The following is a 12,473-nucleotide window of genomic DNA, read 5'->3' on the forward strand; positions in this document are numbered from 1 at the left end:
TGGAGGAGAAAAAAAGGCAGAAAACCAAAAGGAAAAGCAGGCATGTGTTTAAAGTAGGTTCAGGCTTCTCCCTACAAATGCCTCTAGGCCAGTCAGCCAGTAGGCAAAACATGACCCTCACCAACTGCTTGATCAGTATCAAGAAGGTCAGAGTCAGGAAGGAAGAAAGGAAATGCAGGGCAGGAGGAAGGGAAACAGCAAGCAGCATATCTAAGGTTCACAGCTTCAAGAAAGAAGAGGCTGTTCTGAAAGGGATCTATGAAATAAGTGATAGGAATTGTAAAAAGAAAAGAGCTTAGTCAAATGCAGAGCAGCACTGGGAAGTCCTGCAGAACCCGTAAGGAACACGACTGCCTTCTCTCTGGTTAGTTGAACCATTGTGCACACAGGAGACAGTTTTCAGCTAGATACCAGTATCCTGGATGACGTACACACGAGAATAAAATCAGCTTGGTGGGGATGCTTGTGACGCTAAAGCAGAGAACTAGACAGATCAGGATGTTCCAGAAACAAGATAACATGGTAAGAAGCAGTATTGGTTTTAATTTCTTGCAAGCATCATAGCAGAGAAATGTTTTAAAGCAGCAAACAGAAAAATTTTGTCTTTCCAAGGAAAACCCACTAACCAGCAGCCCTGGACGAAGTTTTAAGGGTTGTCACAGAATTAAGAGACAGAAACCACAGACTCAGGTTCAATAAACAGAAGTCAACCTCACTGCATTTCCAAAAGCTCACAGACAGGGCAGTGGCACATCTGCTGGGTTTTGAAAGTGTGGGAGAGCAGGCTGGCCAAGGACTGAGAGCCAGCAGTGGGCTGGGAAAGGAGTAATGCCACTAAGGCAATGGGCAAAACATGTCTTTGCAGCAGCTATGCAGGGCATTTATCAAAGCCAAAAAAGAGGCTGCTTCTGTAATAGATGCCAGGAATTCAGAGCACCTGGACTTTTAGCTGTGGGTTTGGAGAGGACAAGCTTTGGGACAGCTAAATATTGACTGTAAGTATCAAGTAAGAGTCTTATTTGATGAAGGCAACTAATTTGGTACTTCCAGCATGCTCAGTTCTGGTAGTCTAAACAGTAAAAAATACCTGCCTAGAAAGGTCGTACTGCAGGTTTCTGTGACTGAGGCCAAACGGACAACACCAAGAACAGCATGAAAGGGTACGGTGTGAGGCAATGAGAAGTGTTCACTGGAAACCAAAGGATGTCCAGACATTTGAGGCACTCAGCTGGCTGGCCTCAGGAAGCAGCCATCTAACTGTTTTTAATAGCTTCTATGCCAAGTGACAAGTCATGGGAAAACATTAGTTTAGACTCGGGGAACCTGAAATCTGTTTCTGAGTAATAAACTGTGTTTGGAAAACTAGGGGTAGAGACATGGCACACAACTCACCTACACGAGCAAATGTATCTATCAGCACAGAAACACAAAAGGCCACTTGCACACAGGGGCAAAATCCTTATTACTCTGACACCCAGCAAGTCTCTCCTGCACATTTCAGCTCTGAACTCGCTAATTTCAGACTGCAGAAACTTCAAATTTCTATGCAGGTTGGTTGTACCTCCTCTGCTGTATGTCACTCACTATTCATCCAACTCCTGCATTTAAAGGGCCAATTTCACTCTATATCCTGCCAAACCCAGGACAACTGAAAGCAGTCATTAAAGACCATCCAGTGCAAATACCGATTAACGGAAACAAAAGTTTAAAAACTGCACCATCTGATCTGCATTAAGAGTAAGCATCAGGCAAACTCAGAACCTTAATATGTATACTCTGTAAAAGCAATAACCAGCCTTAGATCCACTACCTTTGACCGGTAATCACAGTCATCAGCTGCAACAGAAAAAAACCCCATGACTGCTCTTGACTCTTTAGTCAACCTCCCCTTTTACTTGAAAAGGTATTTCCTTTATTAGTCAAGGGAGAATTATCTGAGACATCCCTACAGAAAGGCAGCTGGCCCTAAGACCTTTTGAAGTACTACTATGTATCTGCAGCTAGGCAATTCAATTGCTCCACAGGCATCCTACAGATTTTTGAATAAGACTGGCTTCTGCCTTATCAGTGGAGTAGTTTTGGAGTACCACAGGATGGCACAGCAAGAAAAGCAGCTGGAAGGGTGTTTGTACATGAAGGTATGGAATGCCTGAGAAAAGCATACAGTAAATCATCAAGTCTAGAACATGGTTTCCTTACAGAAAACAAGTTATGGACTTCGGGAGAATATGCAATCAAAGATGTGTTTCAGAAGGCAGACTGCATGTGGGTGTCAGACAGGGTAACACAATTCTGCCATTAGCTCTGTGCGGCTTTAAAGAAATCATTCCTGTGTCTCAATTTACTTATTAGAATGGGTCAGAAGCCTTTTTTGTTGTTCTTTATTTCCCTATAGTCTACTGTAAAGGAGATTTTTTTTGAGAAAATTTAGATATTTCTGTCGAAATTGAACATGAGTAGGTATCTCTTCAGTGAAATTTTATCTTTATAATTATAACCTCTCCTAGTATTATATACAATCTAGTAATTCAGCTTCCTGTTAACAACAACCAGACGTAGCTTTGTCAGTATTGCTTCTCTTTCCCTTATTCCTTTTTTCCTTTTTTGCAGCAATTTTCAAGTCACACCATTTAACTTTAAGGTGCCTTTTATTTATTAGCCATTAACAGACAAAACCATGATAAACTTAACACTGTTTCCTGAGCAGTCCTGTTCAGAGAAAAATACCTAAATTCCTGTCTTTAAATACTTCAAGCTTTTGAATTGAGTTGGTAGCTTTGAATCTGCCTACAATAAAATACAGTAAAATATAATAAAAAAAGGAATTATTTTCAAAATTAGATAAGAGACCACATAGTTTTGAGTTTTCTTTGCAAGCAGAAAGGCCTGAAACCTATATCGTATCAGATGACACTATACACATTACCAGTAGCAAGTGCCCTATGAAAAGTGTAGTGCCACCGCTCACAACAAAGTCATTAGAGCTGGCAGCAGTAAGTTAGTTTTCCCCCCAGAGAAGAGTTCTTTACCCTACAGCAATATTTACTGTTTGGCCATGACCCCAGAGGGATGATGTGACATTAATGAAATTGGCAACATGACATTCTTTGAAGCATGAGTGTCTCAACAGAGGCTAATACAGGGACAAAGGCAGCAGAGGCTTAGGTTCAGGATCCCTGTCTCACTTTGGTTTTATCTCAGTGAATTATTTAAAAGTTAATCCTTAAGTGGCTAATACATAAAAGGTCTTATCCTAAAGCGGAAGCAGGCACAAAATTAGGTAGCCTGCCACCCTCACATCAGCATCTCATCTGCATTTTTGTTTTGCCAACACATATGTAAGCATGAGGACTGCAGGTGAGTAGGGCAGGCTGAGAAGCATAACAAGGGTGAGAGCAAGACTCTCTTCTCTAAGCTTAGTATTTGGTAAGTGTTGGCCCAATCCCTGCTTTAAGGGAGCCCTTCCAATTTCCATTTGCTTGAGAAAGATTTCTGAATGCTTAAGTCGTGTTTGACTTCCTGGGCTGGAAAGCTTATTAGTATTAATGCACTGAAATGCACGAGGTTTACAGAGATGGAATTCAGGTTTTTTTCTTAAAGCTGAAAAGTGATCAATCTTCATATACAATTCAAGTTTAGTTTTGAAGAACTATTAGTCTCATAAAACAAATCTGATCTAATTACAGCTATTATGCATTTCAATTTCGCATGTATTCAACATTTTATCTGCCTTTACCATAATGCATCATTTCAATTTCCTGCATAGCTGCCATTTTACAAATCGCTGCAATTTCACCTGCCTCCTATTAAAAAAAAAAATATATATAATTAATTCCAAAGCAAACTTCAGGGCTTTTAAACCAGCTTTCAAGCTCCCTCCTCCTTCTCCCCCCTCCTAAACTGAGGATTTTCTGTGCGAGTAATTGTATTTGACCTATTTATTTGCTGGCACACTATTTTTTTCTTTGACAAAAGAAGGGGAAGAGAAGGAAGGAAATGCTAAAGTAGCCTCTGCCTAATAATTTTAAACCAAGCTGTACGCAGGAAAGTAGGCTGTCACATCATGACAGCTACTCTTATTTACCAAGAACGACTTCAGCTACATTACCCTAACCCGAGAGGGTGACAGCTGAACGACTACTTAACAGACCGGGAAAAATGCTTGCTGTGTGTTTCTTGGAGCCATCTACACATAATATTTGTGTTGCAAGGGAAAGCCTTCTCACTAGCAGAGCGACTTTAAAAGCCCTGCTCATTTTGACTGATGATAGCTTTGGCTTGAGAGGCATATATAAATAATACATATATATGCATATTAAAAAAAGAAAAAGCAATGTCTTTTAGAGACTTCATCTGTACCTGGCCTTGTACAGGCAAGGAGCAGGAAATGGAGCAGCTGGGGTAGCTTGGGGCTGCCATAGAGCTTTCAAGGCCGAAGGAGAAAGCACGTTTGCCATCCTACAGTCATAGAAGCACAGAATCAACTAGGTTGGAAAAGACCTTTAAGATCATCAAGTCCAACCTTTACCCCAGGACTGCCAAGACCACCACTAACCTATGACACTAGGGGCCTCATCTTTTTCTGAACTCTTGCAGGGACAGTGATTGCTCTACAAAAGCTTTTCTACCAAGAAGCCTCTGGAGGATGAAACAGCTCTGCCTTTCAAGGAGGCGTCTCCATCTCCCATCAGGAGCAAACTTGCTATAGACAGCAGCTGCTTACCATCATTGCCACCCCCACTCTCATCACCTGCCCCCACAAAAATTGCTGCATGCATGTGAGACAGAGGGAGGCATGTGGAGCCCTTCTCTATGTACCAAGCACAGGCATCTGCTTTTGCATCCCCTCTACATATGCCATGAGAAGAACGAAACACACACACAAGGAAAATGAACTGTGAGTATGCATCGGAGGTGTATCTGCATTTGTTCAGATAGAAGATGTACAGGGGAAGATGGTATTTACTCTGAGGATTACCCCATGTCTTTATTTTTTCCCCCTAATTCTGTGAAACATTTGTATTTTTATTTGCACTTTTTATATAAGGCAATGCAGGATCACCCCTTAAAATATACTGCATGTTTTAATGACATTTTTCCTATATCAGTATGTGATCAAATAAAAGCAGAAACAGGCTATAATCCTCCATCTTTTATTTCTCTTCCCTGTATTTTTCCTTTCTGTTTCTTTATCAAATCCTACACCAGAACACAGAGTCTCATTAACAGCAATAAATTGTCATCTACAGATTTCAATGTTGCATGATTTTAAATTAATACTTATATGTCAATGTACATCTTGTACAGTGTTTTATCGACCACTGCCACAGCAGAAGACATCCAAAGACCTGCAAGTTAGTCAAACTGACAGTTGCTTCAAGCAAAACTTCACACTTCTTTTCCTCTAAAGAAACATGGTTTCTAAGGCTTTATCAGATGCATCGCTGTCCAATTTCGAGTGAAATCTTTGGTCAAGCAAAAGACTTAGTCTGAAGCATCTTCCAAGACCATTCTGGACAAGACAAAGTTTGTAATTCAATTTATTGCATGCTTCCCCCTAATTTGCATGTTCAAGAGGCAACTCAAGATTCTCTCTATCATCTGCTATTTCCAACAGGACCTGATCCAGTTTCTTAAGTTGCTTTGGTTTGATTTCCTTGTGACAGCACTTGCTATATCTAGGTTTGAAGACACGGTAAACTACTTCCTTCAGAAAAATGATCTGTGTCACACTCTTGGAACTCAAGTAGTATGACGATTAAAGCATTTACTTATGACTTTCATCACCTCAGCTCACTTTTCTCAACAGTGTGCCCAGTAAATGTCAACACTGGTGAAGGTGTCAAATGCATGACAACCATCTGGAACCACACACCTGAGGCCTGTCTGGCAGCTTATTTTAAATGTTTGCGTAACAAGTATGTCTACACAAAAAATACCAACATCACTTTTCTATTAAGTGTTTCATGCCTTCCCCAGACTTAGGCAAATCACTAAATAAAGAAGCAACAGCAAGATATAATTTGTAGCTGGCTTGTAATGAGTTGGTAATTTGGTTATTACTGAAAGCTATTTTACCTCTGAACAAACAAAGTTTTTAATACAGAATTAAACTACTAATGGTTTAAAAAAACCCTTTATACTAACAATGTTACATAAGAGCTGCCTGGAAATGGGTAAACAGCACCTCATTCCCCCCCCCAACAAACACAGTTGCATTAAATAAAGACACCAGAGCTCCTAAAAGCAAATAGTCACATCAGAAAATGCAACTGCTACACCTTAACAACTTCAGCATTCATGAATCAAGCAATCTATTCTGAGCCTGCACAACACAAGCAGTTCAGCAAAGCATCACCTTCAAGACTAACTGTAATTATTCTACTGTTTAGAAGTTTTCTACAGCACTTGACCCCTGGAGCACTTAAAAGCAGAAACCAATATCCTGACATAGAATCTGTGGATTCCCATATTCTCTATTCCTAGAGCCATCTCCTCTATTGCAGACTGTACTAAAAAATTAACAATTCCTCTAACCCCAGTGTTTCTGTTTTACAGCACTCCAGGGCATATCTCTCAGGCTTCTATATAGGGGCTGTGTTTCATCCAGTCTGGCTTAAATCATTCGTATAAAACAACCCTAAGAGTTACAGGTTTAGTAAAGGTTTTGATACAAATACAAGTGAAGGTAAAGGTTTTGATGCAATCAAAAAGACAATTCAAAGTCACGCCATTAATTGCTATCTTAGAGCTGCTTTCTAACTTGTGTTGGAATTAAGACTCCTGGGCATTTGGAGGGTTACTACAAAGCAGGAGGTACCCTAGCACTCTTGTGTTGAGTAATTCTGAAAGATCTTTTCCTCAAGAGCTCAGCAATTCAAAGGGCACGTGACAGGCTGATCTAGCTGCACAAGTGACTGACCAGCACATCAAGCTTAGAGGATACATGGGTGTTGAATAAAAGCTTTTTATTGGCATTCAAGGGAAGACTGTTGTGAACTGAATATACCTGGAAGGCCTGCTCTAGGGGGATACAAAGCTGGTTTATTTATTAAAAAAAAAAAAAAGTTCAGGAAGAATTTAATTAATTTCAACTATGACCATTTCAAGGGAGGCAGACATTAAGCTATGAAGTCTTCTATTTAGAGAATAGGAAAATAAGGCTGTCTGAAAGCACAAATGGGAGTGAGACATCAAATGCCACAGATTTAAATGCCAACTAGCTGACTCCCTTTCTCCTGACCATCCTCCCAAAAAACCCAACAAAAAAACCCCATCCCACCAGCCAGTTTCCTTGTAACAGATGACTTAATTTTTCTCAATACTGAAAGAAATAAAGGGAGTGGCAGAGATAGCTTAATCAGAGGAGGAAGGAGTGATAATTTTAAGTCAGTCATGCCTTTTCTGACAAGTCATTAGCCTAAGATCATGAGCCATTATGTCCAGACACTGTGACTACCACTGACAGTCACAAGGTTATGGCAAATGTTGCTCAAAACCCCCATTTTGTTATTGAAATGTTTGTGCGGGGGAGCATATCAAACCCACAGTCCTTCCTACCACAAACAAATTATACATTTTAATGCCCCAACCCTATCTCCTGATCTGTGTTATTTGGAATCCTCAAGTGTCCAGGTATTCTTACCTTTACGCCATGGCCAACATCATCCAGCACCGTGTAGTCTATAGGTTTTCGAATATACCTTACAGGACGTTCCATGTTCGCTGGCGCTATAATTTTGTGAGTTCTTGATGTGTTCTTATTGGTCGTCAAAATGCCTATCTCTCTGCGAGCGACCTTTTCTTTGTGGATGTCCACAGTCTAGATTAAAAACAAGAAAGCACAGGTTTCTTTAGGCATTTGGTGTTTTCCTTACAGAGCTATCTACATGTTTAGGTTTCACTATTAGAAAAAGAATCTGAACCGAGTTAATGCTGCTGGAAGAATGCCAGTTTATTGACGAAATGAGTTTAATCTACATGAACATTGTTTGAAGATTACATTTTAATTAAATAACCAATATTAATAATAAAATTACAATTATACATTACTGCTTTGACACTTTAAGACACTATGCAGATACAGTCCTTGCAGATTAACCCTCAGCATTCTTATGACTGACACTAGTCATGAATTACTCCAACTCCACAGCTGGAAAACCAGGACAGACAAGCTAAGCAATTTGCCCACAGCCCCAGGGGGGACTAAGCTTGGGAAGTCTGTGCCGTAATTTCTTTCAGCAAAGTCATCAGTGCATATCAGAGTAAAAGTCTGCATAGAGAATGGCTAATTTCAGCACTGAGGCTAGTTTCAGTCACACTGTTTATAGCAGCTTTACTAAAAGAATAAAACAGAGCCTTAAAGATGCAAATAAAGGAATAAAAAAATACACTAAGCTCTACCATTTTATTAGAAAACACCTAAGAAGACAAAGAATGGTCAGTTCAGCAGTCTGTGAAGGATCAAACTAAGATTTGCATAGCAGACACGTGCTTCTATATGCAATATAACCACTGCTTAAACCCAGGCTGAAGGAGTACGAATCAAGCATCAGATGCCATAAGAAGTCCTACCTCTAGGAAGCCTATTTCAAGATTCAGGGGTTGAATTTACTGTTTAAAGTACCTACTAAAACCTCAGGATCTCATTGCAGGAGATGGTATCTGACAGAAAAAATGCACTCTAAGTGACTTTGAACAAAAACAACCAAGCAACCGTTCCATTTTCTAAGGAAAATGATTTTGTCCGTAAGTGTCAATTCCTCACAGAAATACTGTCATGGAAACAGGAAGTAAAGGTTCAGAAATAAAGAAAAGTCCTTGTTCACCAGTATGTCTCTAGAAATGTCCTAATCTAAGATGGAGATTGAGATGTGCAAGGTTTTGTTTAGAGAAGCAGAGTCAAAGATGAAGCACAAAATTTGTTTCTATTACAATCTAGTTCTGTACGAGGCAAGATGAAGAAAGCAAGGTAAGCATCCTGGAAACTGCCATTTCTAGGAAAGCCAGCACTGAGAGTTCACTATGAAATGCCTTCAGCTGAACTGTTTTTCTCATTAACTGGTGCACACGCTCAAATAATCTGAAGTATTCCTGAGCAAGTACGGAAAGAAATAAAATCCTCCTTAACAGCTTTGATACATGGCATTGCATTGTATAGATTGCAAGTGGGAACACAAGTGAAGCACCTAAATGCAGTGATATCAAGGAAGCTTGTTTTCACTGCTTATAGCTAAGTAACAAACAACGTTTAACATCGCAATAGGCGTTTCTTTGGAAGCACACAATCAGAGCAATGCAAAACATTAAGTGTACACGTCTGCATTGGCTTATTTGGAGTAAGTTAATTAAATATCCCAATAAAGCTTTGGAGCAAACTTCATTGTTCTAAATGCTCATGCGCTGAAAAAGTCCCAAAGGCAGGAACAAAAAGTACCTTTTCAAATGAGACAATCCTATACATCAAGCAGTATAAGAGATCAGCTACTGCACCTATGTTTGCTCTGGCAGCCAATTTTCACAGACAACAGAAAGAAGATTTAAGAATAAGACTACCCTTATTTCTTCAGCTCTAGCTATTATTTGTTATTTTCCTTTTAGAGACTAAAATATACATATAAGTTCTGACTTACAGTTTGCTTTCAGCAAGCTCAAGAAATATTACTTGAGTGCTGTGCTATATTGTTCCAGTTCCTCCAAATAACATGAACCCTTTTGTTCAACGATACTACCAGGTCACAAACTAACTTACAGAACTCTTTGATAACATACAAACTCTTCAGATTTTGTAATACATGAGCACTACATAAGTGAAAAAAACAACCCAAAACTTTAGGGTCACTTAAGCAAGACAGCAATATAGGAAGATGAGGAGAATGTCAATTTAAGGCAAATACTACAATGTTTTAAGTAAGAGTATTTTAAAAATGCTACTATATGCCCCTAAAAATCTATCCTTCTACTTCATTCTCACTAACCTGCTGTTCTAATGTGGTTTTACTAGCAAATTCCTTTTTTGTTCAGTGGATGGACAAAAATACATCTTTATACTAAGAGTTCTCTTAAGGCTCATGTGAAGAGAAAAACAGGAAACAAAACAAAGCCCTTCACAGTACAAAAACATGTATCTTCTCCTAGAAAGTAGTCCATAAAGACCGACTTTTCCTCCCTGCAATGAACAATGAAAATTCCATAAATTACCAGAGCAGACCATAAGAAATTCCAGGAACAGATGCTCTATACATGCTTTGGAAAATTACTTACGTAATCTTGCAACAAATTTTTGTTAACGGAAAAAACCCTTAAACAGGAAAACAGCATATATTAACTATATCAGACAGCATAACCAAAATTAAATATAGAGCGGCAATTTGAAAAGTCTTTCCATGGATTTGCTTGGAAGCACCAAGCAAAGAGAAGACTATCAAAATGCAGAGCCAGCAACTTCGGGCACATGTATAAATTCTGAATGGCATGCAGGCATGCCTGTGCAAGAAACTAATTCACTGTTCAAAGCAAATGTGACTGCAGCTCTGATCACATCTGGTACACTGGAAAAGCAAGGCAGTGTTTTGCCCCTATGCAGAACAAAGGCTTCCAGCATATGCTTTGCCCAGAGCAATATACTGCCCATCAGCTACCACACAGCATCTTGCTTCTTCAAGAAGACATTACTTTCTCTAGATCTATGAAGACTGCACGTTATTAATTGTTACGTGATCACTAAGCAAAACAAAGCACACAAACCCAGAAATGAACAACTATTAAAATCTATTTGCTTGATGTTGATGTGGAAGCTTATTGTTTCATCATAGGCAATGTTTTTCACTTCCAAAAGGAAAAACCTGTAACGCAAGCAATTTTTAGCAGGATAGCATAGCTATACAGCCAGACAACAGTCAATTCCCAAGAGAGCCAAACCACGTATACCAGGTATATCCAAGATAGATGTTTCTCAAAGCTGTGGCCACACCTGGCACATGCAGCTGTGAGTGTCTGCTCTGATACAGTAACAAGACAGCTAAACAGTAGTTAGCCTGTGATTTCATGCACAAAACCTATTTTTAACCAAAGATGAAGAGGAACAAAGCATGGTAAACCAGCTTGGGTTAACACAGGTTAACAAGCACTAGGTTGTTACTACAGCTGGGTGGCTTAGGCTACATTCTTCTTTCACTGTACTTTATGGCAATGACACAGTACCACCAACAGTGGATGAAATGATTTGCCAGCTCCGAGAGTGAGAAGACAATCTCACCCCTTTCATCATTTCAGCTGTGGAAAAACTGCCCCAGGAGTTCAAACAATTGAGACACGATCTATCCAGCTCCCCACATGTACCAATCCCAGTGACAACTACAGCAGCTACTCAAACTCTGATGGCAAAGCAACAGACAACACAGCTACTCCAACCCCAAGCACAGTGGCTGCACCAACCCCAACAAGATACTGCAGCCACTCCAACCACAGTGATAACCACTGCAGCTAAACCAAAGGACCAATTCATGCCAATACTGGTTGCCCCTATACGCAAGGCGAAAAGCAAACAAGAGGTACAAAGAACAACCTGTACAGTGAAGATGAAGAACCAATGCACTTACTACATGGGACAGCATCTGATCAAGAGTTATTATTATGTGAATCAGAGGAAGAGGAAGAAGAGGTGACTTCTCAACCCCAGACCTCAACCAAGCCATGGAACATGTGAAAAGATTTTACCTATCACCCAGGGGAGCGCATAATCACGTGGTTGCTCCAGTACTGGGACAATGTGGCTGACGGTCACAAACTAGAAGGCAGGGAAGCTAAGCAGCTGGGATCACATGCCAGCAACAGACCAGCTTCAAGTATGTTTGGCCTATGCTGAAACAAACACGTAGCATAATTTAAAATTTGGAGGATAGGGATGGGATTCTCACTCCTAGACAACATAATCCAACTAGAAAGAGCCCAGCATTGCACTGATTTGGAGAAGTGAGAGACCCTTCCAAAAGTACAACATGCTTCCTCTGGGAGGCAAATTTCAACTAAGCCATCAAACAAAGCCCTAGCCATTACAGCTGGGTGCTAGGGACCATGCTAGCTAATCCCAGAAGCAAGTTAAGCTTGGAGGTTGAAGGAACTGTTAATGATTAGCTGCATCTGCTATCTGTCTTCCGCAAACCATATGTAAAAACAAAAACCCACAACAGTTGAACAACAGGATGTAGAGTTAAAATTTAACTGTTTGCTTCCTCAGAAGTAGCCTCAAGGCCAACTGCAGCACAGCAATGATACAGCAAATAGTTATTCTTTTCTCTTTTTTTGTGCTGCAGATACTGCCCTATACATGCACTACAGTATGCAGTTCCAGGACAAACACTACACAAGAAACAAACTCCTTTCAGCAGAAACTGTGCCTGATGTTACACAAAATACTGGGCAAAGACACAGCTTTCAGATTGAACCTAGTCAATAAAGCTATACAATACATG

At 40.0% G+C, this 12,473-nt stretch overlaps 1 protein-coding gene across 12 annotated transcripts in view; it reads right to left on the reverse strand.

Annotated features, from left to right (window-relative positions):
- ABI1 (abl interactor 1) overlaps nt 1-12,473 on the reverse strand; it is an 80,772-nt gene that overhangs the window by 21,752 nt on the left and 46,547 nt on the right. For all 12 annotated transcript variants that reach the window (XM_065666614.1, XM_065666610.1, XM_065666618.1 and 9 more), the window contains exon 3: nt 7,646-7,822. In XM_065666614.1, coding sequence (XP_065522686.1) covers nt 7,646-7,822 — 177 coding nt within the window. The remainder of the gene's footprint in view (nt 1-7,645; nt 7,823-12,473) is intronic.

Source organism: Lathamus discolor, chromosome 2 (genome assembly GCF_037157495.1).
Source record: "Lathamus discolor isolate bLatDis1 chromosome 2, bLatDis1.hap1, whole genome shotgun sequence".
Classification (NCBI taxonomy): Eukaryota; Metazoa; Chordata; class Aves; order Psittaciformes; family Psittacidae; genus Lathamus; species Lathamus discolor.